Consider the following 20,406-nt stretch of genomic DNA (forward strand, 5'->3'; position numbering starts at 1 on the left):
AAGGAATGAGAATTTTTAAAATTACTTAATATAGATATCAGTACAGATGTGCTTCAGGTAAATAAACTAGTTTCTGTTTTGCTTCTCACTGTGTCAATGGAGTCTATAGACTCCAGAAATCAGTCATATTATTTTAAGACTTTTCTTATTTCTGGAAAGAAAGTATATGACAGAGGTATTTGTACCTGATTTTTTGCCCTAAATCAATCTTTGAAGACAAGGTGGTGTCAATTATCCATCCTGCTTCCTTTTCCAACCAAAATGAAGCACTAAATTGGGTAATTCTAAGTGATTTAGAGCAACTTTTGAATATACCGTCATTGTAATTCCTTAGCTGTTAAACAGTGTCATCTAGTGCAAAGGAACCTATTCTGAGTGACATTTCAGGTTGATTTTTGCGGCACTAAGAGGGTAACTAATTCTTCTCCCTCCACTCCCTTGCACCCCACCCTAAATGAACAGATATGATTTGGATTTAATCAATCAGGAAACCATAAATCCAAACAGACATTTTCACAAAGTCAATTTTTTACAGAGCTTTGCTTAAATTACATACTTTAGTCACAGAATTACAGAATGGTGGGTGTTGGAAGGGACCTTTAGAGACCATCTAGTCCAACTCCCTTGCTAAGGCAAGTCCATCTAGATCAGGTCACACAGGAATGCGTCCAGGTGGTGCCTTCAACTACTCTGTTTTCCCAGGAACTTTGACAGATAAGTATTACTTTTGCTAGAAAAAAAGTGAAATTTAGTGCTAATTTAGAAATGTGCATTTATACAAGAGAATGAAGTATTTTTAATGTGTATTTCTCCAACTGAAAAATATGTAGAACTTCAGTAAGAGCATATTTGTAGTGAAAACTGTGCCTTTCAAGGGCAAGCCAAACTTCAGGATTTGGGGTGACTGACTTTCAACGAGAGCTTAAGCAGATGTTTTTGTGAGCAAGGAGTTTAGTTACCCAGGGTATGTTTTGGAAAATGCTGGAGTATTTAAACGTAAGCATTAAAATATCCCAAATAACATTTCATATAGTTGGAAATGTTGGTTACAGGACAATTTAATGAAAAGACAATTGCTTTTTGCATTCAGTAAACATTTTCCCTTTTTTTTTTGGCAAAGTAATTGCATCCAGTATTCTCCTTACACCAGGCCACAGTGGAATAGTGTAACAAATTGTTGTTCCAACAATTTTAAGTCACTGTTTTTCAAAGTTGCTGTTACCTCCTACCTGACTTGAAAGGTATACAAAGGACAGAAGGAAAAAGTGTTTGCAGTGTATCACCAGCTGAAGCCAGCTGACACATTTGACCCCAGTTGGTGTGGATTGGCCAGCTGACAATAGGCAAAAAACTGTTCCTTATGGACCTCCCAGTCCCACTTAATGTTTTTCTAGTGCCACCTGCATATGACCTCCTGACTGTTAGTTGATGGGATAGGGCTTTCAGCAGGGCTGTAGCCCACCAGGCAAGAAAATATTTCAGCTCATTGATACAAACAGTAAGGTCCAGGTCTGAGTTTCTTTTTCAGAGAAAAAAAAATACTTTCTTTCCTTAGCACACTTCTGCCACAGGTGGTCCTTCAGGACCAGAGATACAGGTGCTGCAAGACTCACAACACTTAACTAATATTTAACACACAACATATTACCTTACCTGAAGCTAAAGTTTCAGTAAGTGGTCACTGAAGCAGAGGAGTATGTGTATAAAAGGTAGAAGTGGGAGTAATCAGCATTGTCTGTTGTGTTGCTTTCTGAAGAAATAATGCTATTTAGTGAATCTGTTTGGTGTGGTTCTCTTCTTTAATTATTCTGAAGCCCTAGAAAAGACTGATTGCAGTTGGTAATGGCATTTGTTAATTGTTAATACGTTTGCTGTAGTAGCATAACTCAGTCATTCCCATGTTTTTCTTGGGCCTGATCCAAAAATCTCAGCAGCTTTCCATTGATTTTTGAATGGATATTGGATTAGGCACCGTAGTGATTTATTGACCTTGTGTAAAATGTTTATTTTGATTTGATTTCAATTATTCCTTGCAGAGTATTTGGTTATGTGTGGGCAACATGTGTAGCTCGGTGAGTACAAATGAAGTTGACGTTTATCTGTTTGATGTAATCACTCGCAACGTGATCTATTAACCAAACACAACTTCCATCATTGATGTCATATTCACGTGGTAGAGCCACATCTGTTTGTCTGACATTTAATTTTTGAGAATCATAGCTACTGTTGTTATCTTCTACAGTTCTAAAAATAGAACCCACAAAACTATTTGGTATAATTAAGTACTTCTTTTTCTTTCTTTGTCCCTTTTTTTGTCCTATATAATAAAACAGGTAAAACAAGCGGATAAGCAATGTGCACTGCTCTGAGCCCAAAGGCACGTGGGCCTGGCCTTTCTGATATGCATCAATACAGTCAGTGGCTTGCAAGTAGACACGAGGCCAACTTGTTGCCGATGAAAGAGGATTTGGCCCTGTGGCTCACAAACTTACTGGGTAAGGTAACAATAAGATGGAATGCATATACTGGGCAGTAAGATAACTCTATACACCGTTAGCAGGGAGTTCAGTCCTTCAGAACTGTTTGTGTTTGAAAAACAAAAGTAGTTATGATTAGGTATCTACATCAACAAAATGCAACTTTTAGCAAGGTTAGAAAAGCTAATAAGTAATTTGTCTTCACAGTGTTTCTGTGAGTAGCATAATTTTACTTTATTATTCATGCCATGTTTATTTTTCCTCAGATTTCCTTTAAAATCTTCTTTTGTATGTGTTCTCTGTATTAATACCAGTAAGCTGAATGGTGCTAATAACTGCCATCAACTACGTCTTCCATTTTTATTGGTAGGGCTCCTAAAGAGTAGGAGTGTACTGACTGTCCGGAACGGAAGGAGCTGTTAAATAGTTCTCTGCTGACCAAGCAGTCTAGTGATTGATAATTGCCGCCCAAGGCAATGCATGCTAAGACTTGCGGAAGCTTGTGCATAGAGGGGTCTGACCTACTGGCTGCAGCTGGGACCTGGGGATTTACTGGTTGCAGCTGTACGTCTTTGGTGTGTGAAGCCAAAACATATTGTTGATGAAAGAGGATCTGAAAAAAAATGAGGTACTCGTGAAGAGAAGCGAATGGGAGTATGTCCCTGGCAGGAAGGAGACAGTTCTTTCGGATATACAAGGCAGGCAAAAGGGTGGAATTCAGAAACTATGAGCCAGGAAGTAGTATGTTGTTTGTTGAGAACATTCAGGCTTTTGTGTGATCTCTAAATCCAAAGGATTCTACCAAAGCAGTGTACAGCTTATGCAATATCTCATCCTAAGGAAAACATGCCAGCATTTCCTCTCATTAAACAAAGAGGAGAAAAAAATATCAGAAGTGATGTATACATTAAACTTTTGTTGTTATTTTGGAGGGAAATTTGGATGAGCCTTTTAAAATTTGGTGTATGTGACTTAGGGTAGGTTTGGTTTTTTTTTTTTGTTCTGAAAGGTGAAACATAGACAGTGTCTTGTTTTGGCAAATGCTGTAGCTGACTGCCTCAGTATTGTATAGCATACAATAATAGAGTATATCTAGTGCACGTTCTATGTTGTTGTATTTCATCTGCATATTCTACATTGTTGTATTCTTTTTTTAAGAGAAAGGGTCATATCACTTTGTTATGAGAGGTGTAGTTGATCTGTAGAGTGTAAGTACAATGCCAGAACATTATTTTGCAGGTAGACAGTACTCATTTTAGAGCTGAAATAAGAATCCACAACTGCAAAAGAGATACTTGTTTAAAACTACATCTTTGTGTGGCACTTCCATTTAAATTAGTTTTGAATATAAACTATTCTAGGTAATGCCAGAACAAAAACAAAGAAACAAAACCTAGAAATCCTGACTTCTTCCAGTTACCACAAGACAGCAGTCCCAAAGTCTGTTCTTTGAATCAGAAGCAGCATGATCTAGAAAAGATTTAATGTATTGTTTAGATGTTTTAAACAATGAAGTTTTAGTGAGCCACAACAAATAGAAGCTTGTTTGCAGTTTGGAAGTGTTCTCACAGTGGCAATTTTAAGAATGAGGTCACTTTTTTAGCAAGAAAGTAGCAACCAGCAGGACATTCTGAAATGCCAACTATAATTAAAATTTAAATTTTTTTCTTATGGATCAAATTCTGCACTGCAGAACTAAATGGGTACATCCTTCTTTTAATTAAGCAGCGTCCACAGTTCACTTGCATAATGTGTTCCCCCCAACCTTCTCTCACCAAGCTCTTCTTTTCTCAGAGTTTGTCTTGAAGAACTGAAATTACAGTGACTTGTTAAACTGCTTCGAATTCCTATGTAGACATTGTTATTCAAATTAATAGCTCAATTAAGTTAAACTTCTCATTCAAAATAAATTAAGTGTAACTGAATTGAAGTAATTAATATTCATATAAATATATTAACTCATAATTCAAATTTGGTTTAATTACTGTATAATTTAGGTTAACTTTAATGAGAAGAGGGATGCATGAGCATGTTGCTGTAAGATAAAATAGGTAGGAATTTATAACATGCTGTTACCTTGTATAAAAAACTTTGTACTCTCTCCCTTTTCAGCATCCAAAGGGATAAAAGGATAAAACTCTTTTGTTTGTTGCACTGTGGGGTTATTTTACTCCACAGGAGAAATAATGTACTTTGCATTAATGGTCAGTAGATTTTCATGTGCATGAATATACAGATAACACAGAGAAGATAATACTCTGTGTATCCACACCTTTGTTTGCCTGATGCTATAACTTGCAAGGCCTCATTGTAAGTGACTTGATGTCCATTTTAATACAATAGAATTTCTCAATTTACAAAGAAAATTAATATGTATTTCAATTTTTTACATGTTGGTTTGTGTTTTATTTCACCTATGTTTTGGTCATTCATTTGTATTCTGACTCAACAAGTACACATAATCTTTTCAAGTAAATGTAGACTTAAAAAAACCCAAACCCAAGATTTTAGGCAAGAATAGGGCTGAACCTCTTTGAGGTAGTTTGATTAATTGATAGTGGTTTTGGAAATTCTTGTAGAGAGGCAAACATATCCTACACAGTGTTAGTAGAAGTTCAAATGGCAGCAGTTTAGTAGCAGCAAGGTCTGATTTGAGTTTGAAAGCACAAACTGAAAGACAAGAGAAGAGTATTGCACTCAATAAGATGAATGAAGAGTTTTGATATTAGATGGAAATTTGGCATAGCTAGAATTTGACCTTACCCAAATGATAAATTGGAAGTCACAGATACAAGATGCAGCTGGAAAATAATACTGTAAGGATTTTAAACCCCGAGACTTTTGGACATTTTATTCTAATTTAGCATGGACACCATTGTGGATGTTTTTTAGTAATCACTGGTACTTTTGCATGCATTTTGCTATATTATTTTTGGAACCACAACAGGGAAACTCGGAGCTTCCGAGAGGACAGTTTGTCATTACAGCTCCATTGCTGAATAGATTTTAGTTGCCTATATTCTGGGGGCTGGAAAAAGGACATTGCAGATGAAGTCGATGTGTCAGATGGGATTAACTCATAGAAGTATTGTACATTATAGCATTCTGAATGTGGAACGCATCAGCATTGCAGGGCTTGGGGTTTGTATACTGGAGAGGAAGACTGGAGCTATGGATGTTGTGACTCTTAACCCTTCCCTCTGCTGAAGTCTCGTGGTTCAGTTGAGAGATCCTTGCAGTGGTAAAGTTAAGGAGATCCAACTGTTTTGCAAATCACTATCACCTCTCAGCCTTGTTTTTAATATATGTAGAGCCAGTGAAGCACTCAGCAATGCTTTCATTGCTGACACTCACAAGTTTGGTAGATTATTTATATACTTACTTTCAGTATCCACAAGAGCATTCTGCTAAAGCTTCCGTTCCACCTTGAGCAAGCTTCACATGGGAACTGGCACAGTTGGGCTGTAATGGTCTTGTAGGAGAGGCAAAATAACAATTCGAAAGCAAATTGGGCTTGGTGGTCTGCTGTACTGTGTCTGCAGAAGCAAAAGGGCTGATGTCAGGAGGAGTGGGCCTTCTCACCATTCTGTAGTTTGACAGGTACAGAGGGACAGTTTCTTTTCCCTCTTTGGCTGTTGTGTAGAGCTTGGATCTTATTTCCCATTCCCAGAGCCCATTTATCAGCTGCAGAAGGTTATAATACTGCTTCTTCCATCCATCTTCACTTAGCACATGGGACTAGGGAACAGACCTGTAAAATGTGCCCTAGGCACATGCCTAGGGTCCAGAGTTTCAGTGTTGAGGCCTCTCCCTAACAGAGCTTTCTGTATTCAGAAGCTCATAGGCACAGAGCTGGGAAATGCAAGATGCTGAGGAATTGGGCATGTAAATGTTGAATGTTGCATGAGGCATATAAGAGTTATTTGGATGCAAAGTAAGCTTAGGGAAAAGAAATAGAGATGTTAGGAGAGACATGCAGTTGAAGACAAGGCTTGGAATTTAAAAGTATGATGAAGGATTTTTGAAGTCTGGGGTATGAAGGGTGAGAAGTCTTCTTACAGAAAGCTGTCATTGATTCTCAATTAAAGCAAACCCTACTTCCCCTCAGTGTTCTTGCTTATCTTGCTGTCTGAGAGGATTCTGTAGCAGTGTTTTTATTTTCAAAGTCAGTGTGTTCATCTCAAGCAAGTGGGAAGCACAGATTTTAAATCCCCGAGTATCAAGACATTCATGGTACTGATATTTCTAGTGATTCTGCTGGCACTGATGCAGTTTATTAATTGAGTAGCTTTATAATTTAGTATCAACATGCCTTTGGAGTAGTTTGTACTTTACATTTCAAATAAGTGATAATGTCTCAATGCTATCAAAACTATTTCTCTTGCTATCAGCTATTGTAGGAAACAGAGTGGCATTATCAGAAAAAAAGCAGTTTTGCATGTGCATAAGATCATTGGCCTTTTTCTTCATTTTTATTGCTTTTTGTGATATTTGGGTTTAAATGCCCCAGAGCTGGAGAGCACCAGGAGGAGCTGCTCCACTGGTGCCTTGGAGTGAAATGTTTCTATTTATAAACTAGTAGTTTTGTGTTACTACTGTTAAAACAGCTGGTCAGCTAGTTGTGAGACTGGAGCCAGTTGTCCTGTGTTGTAGTTATTAAACTAAGTGTGGGAGAACTCAGTGCAATGGTAGAGAAACCACCTAGATTTTGGTACTTTGTTTTAGTCTTGGAGTCCCTTCACCGCCTTCTGGAGGCTCAGGTTGTCTGAGTGAATTCTCCACAGGGAACACTTTGACCTCTCGGGCACACACTCTGAGCATAAGCTCTTTTTTTTTTGTTATTCTTTCATAGACCTCCCAGTCTGGTTACATTAGGACCCTCAAGACTTAAGTGGTCTTAAAGATAAAATGGCCACAGTTTCCAAGGGGTAGTTTGTCTTTTTAAGGGGCACATCTTGATTGTGGTAAAAGAGAGGGTAAGCAACTTTTCCATGGTCTGAGAGAGCATTCGTATTCCTGTTTGGTTTTTTTTTATACTCTTAGTGTTGGTTTTTTTTATTATACTTAATATTATTACCATTCTATAAAAACATTGCAACTGCTTTCTTGTAATTATAGGGAGAGTTATACATTTTTAATGGAGTTTAATGTTTTTTCCATACAAATATACAGAACCATTTTTTTCCTCAGGCTATGAACATTGCTCTCATTTGAATCAATACATTTCAACTGTTAAATATGTCAGAGTGTCTGTTTTAGCAAAGAAATGCCACCTTTTGGAGCCATAAAATACAGTGAATTGAAAGCTGACACCTAATATATTTTTCATTGGATACAGATGTGCAGTGCAAAACTCATTCTTTCAGCTTTCATAAAAGGGAACAGAACTAAAATACTCCAGTTTAGCAGACAATATGCAGTGACCAAGCTGCTAATGCAAGTCAGTGTTTAAAATAATGTAAACATATTGTTAAATAGCAGAAGATGATTGAAGAATTTTTCCATGTCTGTGTAAAGAGAAAATATCTCTACCTAAGTTTCAGTTTTTTTAATGCTTGGCTAGTGAAATAGTAAATCTATAAATCATGGGACAGAATGGATACGTAGAATGGGATTTTTCTTTCTCTTCTGTTTAAAAACTGCTTTCCAAAATAAACTTGAGTAGGTTAAAAAAATGTGAAATAAATTTTGAGAAGAAAACAAGTGCATGATTTCAAAATGCAATACCCTTATTAAAAAGAAAACAGCTCCTATAACAGTGGCTTTTCAAATTTGGCTTTCTAACGGCTTTAAACTTTTGCAAAACTTTGCCAAAAGTGTTGATGGGGCAATGGGAAAATAAGTAGGCTAGAATGGTGATGAAGGCTTTGGAGGTGCTAAGGTGTTAAATTTTTGTATCTGTGGGCTATTACAGTTTCAGTCTTGGCATCATCTGAGCTGGAGGCACTGGTAAAATATTGTCAGTTACGCACACGCTGCCACTGAATGTCGACGGTGCTGCTACTGCTCTTTTGCCTGGAGAAGTCATTTGGGTATATGGGAGCTGTAAAGCGGGCTGTGTGACAGAGAGAATTCGGAGAGAATAAAAAGGGGAAAGAACTTTGCATTAAACGTATTTCTGAAGTGGAAATGTGTTAGAGGAAACACATTTAGCTTCAACCAAAACTGTAAGTTTACTGTTGTACCTGAAGATGATTTGCTGTAAAGATTTTTGTCTTGGTCTTTGATTTTTAACTGACCAGGCTGAAAAGACTTTTTTTTTTTTTTTTCCCAAAGGATGTTGAAGATGTAACAGCCTATGAAAAATTAGTTGATAGTGTTATTCCTGTTCCCAAATGGCATAGGTAAATACCACCAAAAAGAAATATATCCTGTCTTAATAGAAAGAGCAAGAATTAGTCCTCAATGCTCTCTTGATATTAGTAGAGGAGGGCTGAAAAATACAGCTACTAGTCAAAAAAGTGTCCAAAGAGAAGGCAAATTTTCAGTAGAAATGTGAAAATAGAGAACCTTCAATAAGAAATAATAATACTTTTACCTGGAAATGATGTCAAGTTTAGCCTATGATAGTAAATGATTCTTTCTCATGTGGCCTGTCCAGCCTGGTCAGAATACAGAGCTCATTGTTGAAGTCTTGTGATTCCCTTTACCAGGAGGATGCAGTTATGGTATAATGGAAGGTGATCTGGTCTGCCATGACAGCTGAAGTACAGCATCATCGTGCATGATAATAATTGACATATTTTTAAATGAGTGTATTTGGGGGTGAAAATTTCAATCTGTGTGGCAAGTAGATATATGACATTTAATTTCACATTCTCTTTTTCTCGTGTAACAGAACTTTCCTCCTAAAAAAGCTCTTCTGAGGGAGCATTGCAGTCACCATAGTATCTTGTCAGCTTCCTGCAGAATCAAGTCTTGAAGTTGTTTTAATAAATACAGTCCTTTCGTTCTTGGGATGATTTTCTGCTTCTGTTTGAAAATAAGCTGCAGTAATATTAGTAACTCATACTCTATAGCTAGCTACGCAGACTGGTGTAAACCATTTGCCTGATGTACTCTGTCTTTTAAAATAGTGTGTTAAAAGCCTTGGAATTTCATAAATCAAATGAGATAAGTGGAGTTATACGCTAGAGTTAACAGCACATGCCTTCCCAAAGGAAACATGTTATTTTTGAATCATTTGCTATATGTCCACCAATAAAATAGTAATGAGGTTATTCACTGAATATTAAAAGTAGTGCAAGTTTCTCAGTTAAAGCATATTTCAAATTGTTGTTCAGATTTCTCTTTTTACACAAATGGGTTCTATACTATTGCATGCTTCATGCCATGTTAACTTTCTGTTTGCTGTTCAGGTAGAGAAATAACAGCAGAAACCTTTATGGAGAAATTGGATAATGGTGCCTTGCTTTGTCGGTTAGCAGAGACCCTGCAGGAGAAATTTAAAGAAACCACCTTTGATGCAAACAAGCCTGGCAAAGTAAGTGTCCATAAATGTTTTAGCATGTATTATCAATATCTGTCTGGTTTGGTACTGAACTTTTTTGCACATTTAAAGAGATTTTATTTGTGTAGAGTCTCCAAAGGGGCAGGAAGATAATCACTCTGTATAGAAAAATTAGAAGATACGATTGAGGGAGTTAATACCTTTGGGTAATTAAGGTAATTATGAGGGGTAGTTTCTCAGACAATGGCTTGTAACATGTGGAGGATAAGACATGGAACAAGATCTAGCAGAGTGATGTGGTAGCTAATAAACAAAATGCGATTCTTTGTATTTATTTGCAAGGGGAATATTAAATAGCTGTGGGAGGTGCCTGTTTCTCCATCAACAGCTGTAGGAAGGCCAATAATAGAATTCTATTGTCAGTTTTGGGGCACTGAATTTAAAAGTCACGTTTCTGTGCTGGAAGAGGTTCAGTAAAGAGTTGCAGGGATGATGTGGAAAATGTGAACCTTCAGAACATACTGAAGAGCTTTGCAAAGATCTGGTTAAGATCTTGGTCAGTTGCAACCTCTCTTTAATTGAAATTATTTTCGTGGGACAGTGTTACTGAGAGAAATTCAAGAGCACAGCAGGTTTTTTTTCTGGAAGAAGTTAAATGGTTGACTCATTAACGCAATTACTGTGAAACTGGTTTTTACATTTCTTGTTGAATTCAGATACATCTTCCTTGAAAGCTAAAACAGGAAACACACAGCAGTTAAAAAAAAAATCACAAGAGTAGAAATCACAAAATGCATCTTCTATTCTTGATGTTTTCATAACTAGTCTGTAGCAGAAATTAGGGCACAGTGTAAATTTTATCAACAGTTCTGAGAATTAACAGCCTTGTGTCGACTGCAGCTGCATAAGTTGTTTTTCTTGATTCCAAGCTCATAATTGTTGTTGCAGAAGAAATTGTTTGGACTAAGGCAGGCTTTATTTATTTAATTATTGGTAACCTGTGTGTTGGAGGATGTGCGGGAGGGCATTGGTTGTTTGCTTTGGGGGTTTTTTTCCCTGAAGAAAAAGGAAGAGATAGCAGGGGAAAAAGGTAAGAAGCCTTCCTTCAGAAAGGAGGAAAATACATCTGGAACTCATATTTCCAATTTCAAAGGATAATCAAGGCTTGCTTAGTAGAGGTACTGGATGACTTCTGAGTTCATCTTTCTAATATGGTCCAATTGCCTTCATCTAAATGGTGGCCTGTTAGTGTCACGCTAGATCCAATGCTGAGAAAACACTTATGGCAGTCTTTTCAATTGAGCCTAGGAGCTAGATAGGCAGAAAGAAGGGTTACTTAATGGTTTATTTTTTTTTACCTTAAACAAACAAAAGGTAGTATTATTGGAAAAAAAACCCAACACCAAACCAAACAAACCCTATTAAAAGCTTCAGTGACTGCACAAAAGGTGAACTTGACTACATAGTCCTAAACCATTCCCTTTTCATATCATGCCCAGATGGTGTACTAGAAAATCAATTAAATCACAAAGTGTAAAGCTTTTTTTTTTTTTTTTTTACAGAATGGCATGTCAGAAGCCATGTCTATTAAACATGAAGTTCTCAGGAAAAATAATAGTCACAGATTTCACTACAGAGTTCTAGTGAATATTCAAAAATTCAAACAATATTTTTTTTAGATGTCTAACTACTGCTTTTTGGGGTGTTGGTTGGTTGGTTGTTTTTTGTATCATCAGTCTTTTGTCTGATGGTGGTGTATTTGGAGAGAGCTACCATTTGGAAAGATAACCCAGAAATATACCAAAATTTGGTACTTGCATGTTTTGCTACTGAAAAGAGGTAAACCTCTCTTGTATTAACTTCCTCAGCTGAGGATATCTTCTTTACCTCAATTAGCTGATCCCCCTTTTTTGAACCTTAGCTACATTAGAAGCCAATTACATTTGTAATTCCATATGTAATAATTACTTAATTTGTTGGTCTTTTAATTGTCAAACTAGTAGAACAGGTAATGCAATTAAAGGGAAAAAGTTCTGCTCCCCTGCTATTTTCTCAATGTATGTTATTTCATACTTAGCATAGTAAGAATTCAAATAAATGGCAGAGTAGTAGATTTGTGTCATTGTAGACTATTAGGAAGCTATTCATCCTTTCAGGTTTTAATTCCCTGTGTAGCAGTCCTAGGCAATGTGACTACTCTACACAATGGAAAATCTGATTTGCGGTGCCAAGAAAATTTATAAGGAGATTGTACCATATGAAATTTAACATAATAAGAATTCCACAATCCTCCCTTGAATTATTATTATGCACTCTGTTAATAATACATGTGACATTTTGAAGCCATTTGGCCCTTTCTCTGTGTGCAGAAAAATACAAACGTTACAACCTGCCCTGATGACTTCACTGGCAACTGGAAGAAACTGCTGACTTCTATAGATTTCAGCCTCTATCAAAATAGATAACATGCTTTTCAGTCCATATATGTAACTTTTAATTCTTTTAGATAGAAGCAGACTGATTTAAAATGAGTGACTGCCAGAAGGATCAGCTTGCAGACAGCACCAGGTTGCAGCTGAGTGAGGGAGACAGGAAAAAGCTATAGATAATGGAGGGATGTGTGTGTGTGTGTCTGTGTGTGTATACCCTTAGTAAGTCCCTCCACAAGCTTGATGATGTAGTCTGTTTTCATAAGTGAAATTTTTACTTGTATGTCAACTATTTCGTAGATGGAAAAGCTCCATAAGATATTTTGGTTTAGTTTTATCTTAGAGGAAGATGAAATATCCTGTTCTGCTTGACATGTCATGAATTCACATGTGCAGCTCTTTGGGACTGACTGACCAGTTTAGCAGCTATAGAAACACATGTAAGAAAACATGAAAAACTAATATTGCACACACTGACTTATCAGTTGTTTGCCATAATTTCTTATGTTCATAATGCAATACTCTACAGAATGGCAGAGGTTAAATCTCTTTGCTTCTGGATTAACTGCTTGTGCATTGTGTTTCTAGTCACTGTCAGTTTTGCAGTTTGTTTCAAAACAGAACTATATCATTCTCTTTCTTCTTTAGGAGGACTAAACATTCTTAAACTTTTAGGGACCCCTTAGGTCAGCATCAGTCTTTTGAGAGCAGAATGAATGAAGAAAGCATAAACCAAAGTTGTGCCTCCCAAAATGATGTCTTCTAAGTCTGGACAGAAGATGGTGATACTGATATAAACACTTCCTTCCTTGTTGTTGTATGAAGAGAGAGTTAGGAAACTACTGCTGTTAGGACCTGGGAATACAGCTTTAAGAAAACAAAAAGGATATTAAGAAGTGTGTAATGCAAAAAAGTGTTCCTTAAGAGTCAGAGGAGGGCACTGAAGGAGTACGTTTGTGAGCATAGGAGATCAATGGACTAGCTTTTTGTGAATGACTGAGTAGGTTAGGATTCTTCAGTGTTGAATGAGGTAGCATGGGGGCTCTGATGGTAGCCTCTTGGCTAGCCTCTTGGTAGCCTCTGATGCCATTTACACAGTCTCTGCTCATTGCCCTTCTGAGCTTAATGCCATAATAGGCACTTTTTGGATATCATAATAAATCCTCTGAATGTGTCCTCCACAAGTCTTAACTCTAACTTTCTGGTGTTTGCTTTGCTAATCATTCAGTAATAAGTTATTAGGATGAAGCTGGAACATAAAAAGTTCCACTTAAACATAAGAAAAAACCACTGTGCTGTGAGTGTGACGGAGCAGTGGCACAGGCTGCCTAGGGACCATGTGGAGTCTCCTTCCTTGGAGGTCTTAAAGACCCATCTGGACACATTCCTATGCAACCTGATCTAGGTGGATCTGCTTCTTCAGGGGATTGGACTAGATGATCTCTAAAGGTCCCTTCCAACCCTACTATTCTATGATTCTATTCAAAGCATTTCTGTTTCTAAAGACGAAGAATTCAGCAGTTAATTATTGCAAAGGATGTTGTCTACAAGGTTCTTTTGCAAATCCTAGAAGACCATGTTCATTGTTAGCTTTCTAAAGCATGCTTCAAAACCTGACAGTTCTGAAAACACTGATATTGTATCTCATCATTTGCTTCAGACAGACAAAAGGTTGAATTTTATATAAAAATTAAAATTTTAAACAGGGAGAGCAACATTAAACTGATGTGGCTGTTACATTTTTCAAGAAGTCGTTTTCCCTCCCCCTTTTTTGCAGTTGTAAATGAAGCTAATCACGTGCAAGTATAAAATGACAAGGAGATGACTGATTTGTATAGCTCAAGATTCGTATAGCAGTTGAGTTGTTGGTTACTTGTGCTGCTGCTGCTAATGATGTACTGTCTGGATACTACAGAATTCTTATATCAGGAGTTATTCTGTAAAAGTGATTCATGTCACAGGATGACGTTTTGTCATTTTCTCCCATTGGCCTGGATTTCTTCTCCATTCTCTCCTGGCAGTATTTTACTTTTCCTGACAGATAGTTAATTTCAGAATTTCACAGCTGTGCAAACAAATTCAGATCATCAAGGCATGTGCAGTAAGCACAGAATCCACATTTGCTTGGGCTTAAGATTTTAAAATAAACATAACTTGTGTTAATAGTTATCACCATTTTAATAGGCAGGGCATAGTAATCTGCCCACCATCCTTGAAGCTGCCTGTATATTTGTGAATATGCCACTGAAAACAATGTATTCAGGGCAAACGAATGAAAACAGGTTGAAGCTGAATCATCCTTTTTCTCTGGGTGAGATCTAAAGATCTAAAGATCTAAACCACTATTTGGGATGCAAGTTTCTTGCCCTTAATTAAGTTCTAATACTGAAGTTGGATATCAGAGGTGAAACAATTTAGCAGTTCCACAACTGAAAACTCATAGTTTGTTTTATATGTCAAGATCTTCACGTTTCTAAAGAGAATTTTGTACATCTGTGGCAGTAGAGGCAGAATCTTGTAAAGTAAAGGACTTGAAATGCCAGAGAATTGACTTGAATTCTGTCAATAATGAAAGAGGAGTCTGATGGGAAAAGAATGAGACTATAAACTGGAGGCCAAGTTAATTTCCCATCTCATCTTTTAAGTTTAGTGTTTACTTTTGGGAGACTACGTCTTTGTGCTTTCATTTTCCACATCTGTAACTTGAGAATACAGTTCACTGTGTGATGGTTGCTTGATTTGTGAATATTGTAAGGTACATTGAGCACTTATTGCTGCCCTATTTCATAGAATCATAGAATGGTAAGGGTTGGAAGAGGCCTTTAGAGATCATCTAGTCCAACCCCCCTGCAGAAGCAGGGTCACTTAGATAAGGTCACATAGGAACATATCCAGGCGGGTCTTGAAGACTTCCAAGGAAGGAGACTCCACAACCCCTCTGGGCAGCCTGTGCCAGGGCTCCCTCACCTTCACAGGGAAATAGTTGTTTCTTATGTTTAAGTGGAACTTTTTATGTTCCAGCTTCATCCCATTACCCCTTGTCCTGTTGCTAGCTACTATAGAAAAAAGGGATGTCCCAACCTCCTGACACCCACCCTTTAGATATTTATAAATGTTAATAAGATCACCCCTCAGTCTCCTCTTCTCCAGACTAAACAGCCCCAGTTCCTGCAGCCTTTCCTCATATGAAAGATGCTCCATTCCCCTGATCATCTTGGTGTCCCTGTGCTGGGCTCTCTCCAGCACTTCCCTGTCCCTCTTGAGCTGAGGAGCCCAGAACTGGACACAATACTCCAGATGAAGCCTCACCAGGGCAGAGTAGAGAGGGAGAAGAACCTCCCTTGACCTGCTGGCCACACTCTTCTTGATGCATCCCAGGATGCCATTGGCCTTCTTGGCCACGAGGGAACATTGCTGGCTCATGTTTAGCTTATTATCAATCAGGACTCCCAGGTCTCTCTCTGCAGAGCTACTCTTCAGCAGTTCGACCCCCAGCCTGTCCTGGTGTGTGGGGTTGTTCCTTCCCAGATGCAGGACTCTGCACTTGTCCTTGTTGAACCTCATGAGGTTCCTCTGCCCAACTCTCAAGCTGGTCGAGATCCTGCTGAATGGCAGCACAGCCTCTGGGGAATCAGCCAGTCCTCCCAGTTTGGTGTCATCAGGGAACTTGCTGAGGGTACACTCTGTCCCCTCATCCAGGTCTTTGATGAAAATGTTGAACAAAACTGGCCCCAGAACCGATCCCTGTGGAACTCCAGTGGCCACAGGCCTCCAACTTGACTCTGTGCCATTGGTCACCACCCTCTGGGCTCTTTCATTCAGCCAGCTCTCGATCCATCTCACTGTCCACTGATCCAAGCCACACTACTTGAGCTTTCTGATGAGGATGTTATGGGAGAGAGTGTCAAAAGCCTTGCTGAAGTCAAGGTAGATGACATCCGCTGCTCTCCCCTCATCTAGCCAGCAGTTATGCACTCATAGAAGGATATCAGGTTGGTCAAACAGGATTTCCCCTTGGTGAAGACATGTTGACTCCCCATGATAACCATCTTATCCTTCATATGTTCAGTGATAACATTCAGGATGAGTTGTTCCATCACCTTTCCAGGGATGGAGGTGAAGCTGACCGACCTGTAGTTTCCTGGGTCATCCTTCCTGCCCTTTTTGAAGACTGGCGTGACATTGGCCTTTCTCCAGTCCTCAGGCACCTCACCTGTCCTCCATGATTGCTCAAAAATGATGAGAGAAGCTTAGCAATCACATCAGCCAGCTCCCTCAACACTCTAGGATGCATCCCATCATGACCCATTGACTTATGAGCCTTAAGCTTGGCCAACAACTCTTTAACCTCTTCCTCTTCCACCCAGGGCAAATCCTCTGCTGTCCTGGCCATGCTGTTATCCTTGCTGGACTGGGCTTCCCGAGGCTCAGCCTTGGCCGTAAAGACTGAAGCAAAGAAGGCATTCAGTACTTTGTCCTTCTCTGCATCCTCAGACACCAGGGCACCCTCAGCGTTTAGCAGCAGGCCCACATTACTCCTACTATCCTGCTGCTGATGTACTTGAAAAATGCCTTATTGCTGTCCTTAACATCCCTGGCTAAATTTAATTCTAGAAGAGCTCTAGCCTTCATAGTTGCACCCCTGCATGCCCTGGCAATGTTCCTATGCTCTTCCCAAGAAGCCAGCCCCTGTTTCCACCTCTCATAGATGGCTGCTTTCTGCCTAAGTTGTCCCAGCAGATCCTTGCTCATCCATGGAGGCCTCCTACCTCCTTTTCCTCCTTTCTTGCGCATTGGGACACACTGATCCTGGGTTTGGAGGAAGTGGTGCTTGAAGATTGACCAGCTCTCATTGGCACTTGTGTCTTCTAGAATCATATCCCATGAGATCCGTCCAAGTAGATCTTTGAAGAGGCCATTTAGTGAGCTGTGGTTAGTATTAAGTGGTTCCTGTTATGAAAACAAATTGATATTTGACTCTGCTCCTTTATAAGAAACATAGAAACTCGTGCTTTTTTTAAATGTAAACGGGAGACAGACCTTTGTGAATCTGCTCGTTCAAAGAGCTTTGCGTCTGTTCTGCAGTGGCGCCACAAGCAAATATAAGGGAACCTAGTCCTTTGAAAGTAGAAAATCTGGACCAATGGTTTTGGATTTGACTCATTTTATTAAACCAATGAGTGCTGGACTGAGTAACAGCTCTGGGATTTCTCTAACAATTTATAAGAGCAAAATATATGTTTATGCTTGTTCTGTTTTATCATTCCTTTGCAAAAAGGGAATTACATGAATGGAGAAATTATCATAATTGTGGAGGTTCATGAGGAGTAATAAATGTCTCTGATCCTCCAGGCATACATCACCAAGAACACAGACCCTCTGGCATCATTTTAGAAACAAGGAAATTTGGTTTTAGAAGTTCTTACGTATCTTCATATTGAAATATTATCACACAGGTTAAATGACAAATTAATATGCTACTGTAGCCCTCATTTGTAAGTAATCCAGGAATGTCTGTTCAAGTCTTGGACAAGGTGAGATGCTTGTATAGATACTGTAAAGTTACTTTTCTTTAGGAGGCCATACACCACAGATGAATTATAGAAGCTGTAATTGGTCATGTTACTATATTTTCACCTAACTAATCAAATATCAAACATCAAACCAGGAAGATAACTAGGGAAATATTTAACAGTTTTTCTAAAGCAGCAAGCTTAGCTGTTGGCATAAGGCAGACTGTGCTTGGTATAATTCAAAGACTCAGTAGTTGGTTTAAGATCTAACTAAAGCTGAATGAGGTAAAGACCACAGTATTTCTAAGGGTGTTAAAAAAGTTTGTAAAGTCAACACTGAAACTGTTTGAGCTTCTCTTACTGGAGTTGATAAAAAATGGGTGTGCATTAAAATTTTTCAGGATATGAAAATGCAAAATTATTCAGGATAATAAAACTCTTACTGGACTTGATAAAAATTGAGTGTGCATTAAAATTATTCAGGATATTAAAGTGCAAAAAATAGGCCAAACCAGATAACTTTATTTTTCTTCATCAAATAGGAATGATCCTGCCCTAAGCAAAGCTTCCTATTGACAAATGATTGAAGTGCTGTGCATGGAAAATTAGTAAATTTATAACTTGTCTTCATTTGATCTTTCTGAAACATAGTAATATTTTTTTAACTTATTTAATTGAAGTTTTCTCAATTAAGAATAGTATATGTATGATTGCCATGAGACCATTCATGGGTACAATAGAGAGAATTGCTTCAGTGTTTTTTAATTTTGGAAAGGGTATACATTTATATGCTTGAAGGTATAATCAAGTTCAAATAGAATGAGCTAAGAATAATTTTTCTCATTGGACAATCTCTTCTGTTTTTTGTTTTCTTTGAAGCATATGGATCTTGGTCTTCTTAGACCCTGGATGGCCAAGCTGAAAGTCTGATCTACTCAACATAGTGATTTTATTTGTATTGTAGGCTTCAGTTTCTCAAGGTTATCTGTATCCTGTAGATGGGATGGATTCCCAGCAAATATGGTACTCTCTAGGCTCTGTGCCTTGAGCTTGTCTGCCCAGTGTAAAGAGTCCTCAGCAGAGCTATGTTCAGGTGCTCCCTGTAAGTTGTGAATCTGACTCTGCAGTTGAGAATTGCATGAATGTGGTTAGGGTGTGAACAGATTCTTTGTGGTCTAGGGCAGGAGTTTGCTTGTCTGCTTGCTTGTACTTTGTGGAGCCTTTTGTTTTTCAGTAAAAACTTGTGGAGCCAATTTCTAATCATATACAATATAGATATGACCCTCAGTTACTTGGGAGGGGAAAAAAAAGCACAGAATTGTCTTCTTCTGTATTAATCTTTTTAGTGGCAGACTGGTGTGGGTATGAGACAAAGAGTAATCTTGTCAAATGACTCACAAGTGCTAATCCATCTGGAAGGACTCATTTCCACAAGACTGTAAAGCTATTTGTTAGAAAATTCCTTGTACCTTTCTCAGACATGTCAATAGCCTGCTAAGCTCATGTTCAACTAGATTGCTACCAGGTTTCTTGCAGCTATCCCAAGATTTGCCTGTAACAGGTCATATGGACAAACCATATATGCCTCAGCAAATAATTTGTATAACTAAAGCTTCTCTGCTTGCAGGAGGATGGCCTGGTAGGTTAGAGTTCTGTTTCCCATCAAACTATAAAAGGAGATTTCTGAACAAATTTAGGATATTGTGTGGTTGTCTGCTTGAAACCTTCCAGGTGAATACACTGAATACTTCTTACAAGTTTTTAGGTACATTTTAAGCCATGCATCTCTCCAGATTGTTCTTCCTGATTAACTTGTCCTTGGGAAAGCAAAATCCCTTTTTTGACGGGAGCACAATGAATCTCTGTGAACTGGCCTTGCTCTCATCGGTAAGCTCAAGGTAGAGATTCTCCTGCATACCCCTCCTTCTGCTTCTGTTTGACAGTGGATATCAAATCAGAATTTTCATCTCAAAGAAATTGTTGTGGAAAAACAGCACAGATTTAAGCAGTTAGCTCCCTGTTAGCTCCTGCATTGGGAAATATCATAGTGGTTCAAACTGCAAATCGGGTCAAGAAAAGAACCAAATTTTAATTTCTAAAATGTCACTTAGCGAGAAGACATCTCAAAATTTTTATTCCAGAGATATTTAACATTGGTTTTGTATGGAATACTAATCCATGGACACTTCATAAAATTTATATTAAAGCTGGAAGTTTTCATAACATTTTTGCCATTGCTGCAGTCCAGGGATTGCAAATAGGGAAGGGATATTTTCTGAGAGAAATATATAAACAGCCACTTTTAGATTTGCTGGATTTTTACGACTTATGTGAAATATATTAGAACATTCCTCTTACTTTGTTAAGTCTTTAAAGCAATCTGTGAAAATCTTTAAGAGATCTTCCTATGGGGCTTTTTTATTTAGACTATTAGAAATAGCCTGGAACAGAAATGTATTAGGGACTTGAATGGAAATTAGTATATATTTTTAAAAGCTTGAGAAAACACAATTTAGACCAACTATCTTCATCTTAAT

General features: G+C 38.1%; 1 protein-coding gene across 1 annotated transcript in view; it reads left to right on the forward strand.

The window, feature by feature from the left end:
• Positions 1-2,353: 2,353 nt before the first annotated feature.
• Positions 2,354-20,406, forward strand: part of GAS2 (growth arrest specific 2) — a 74,768-nt gene continuing 56,715 nt past the window's right edge. Inside the window, exons 1-2 of the mRNA XM_062000327.1 lie at positions 2,354-2,495; positions 9,836-9,960. Coding sequence (XP_061856311.1) covers positions 2,354-2,495; positions 9,836-9,960 — 267 coding nt within the window. The remainder of the gene's footprint in view (positions 2,496-9,835; positions 9,961-20,406) is intronic.

This window comes from Colius striatus, chromosome 7, assembly GCF_028858725.1.
Source record: "Colius striatus isolate bColStr4 chromosome 7, bColStr4.1.hap1, whole genome shotgun sequence".
Taxonomy (NCBI): domain Eukaryota; kingdom Metazoa; phylum Chordata; class Aves; order Coliiformes; family Coliidae; genus Colius; species Colius striatus.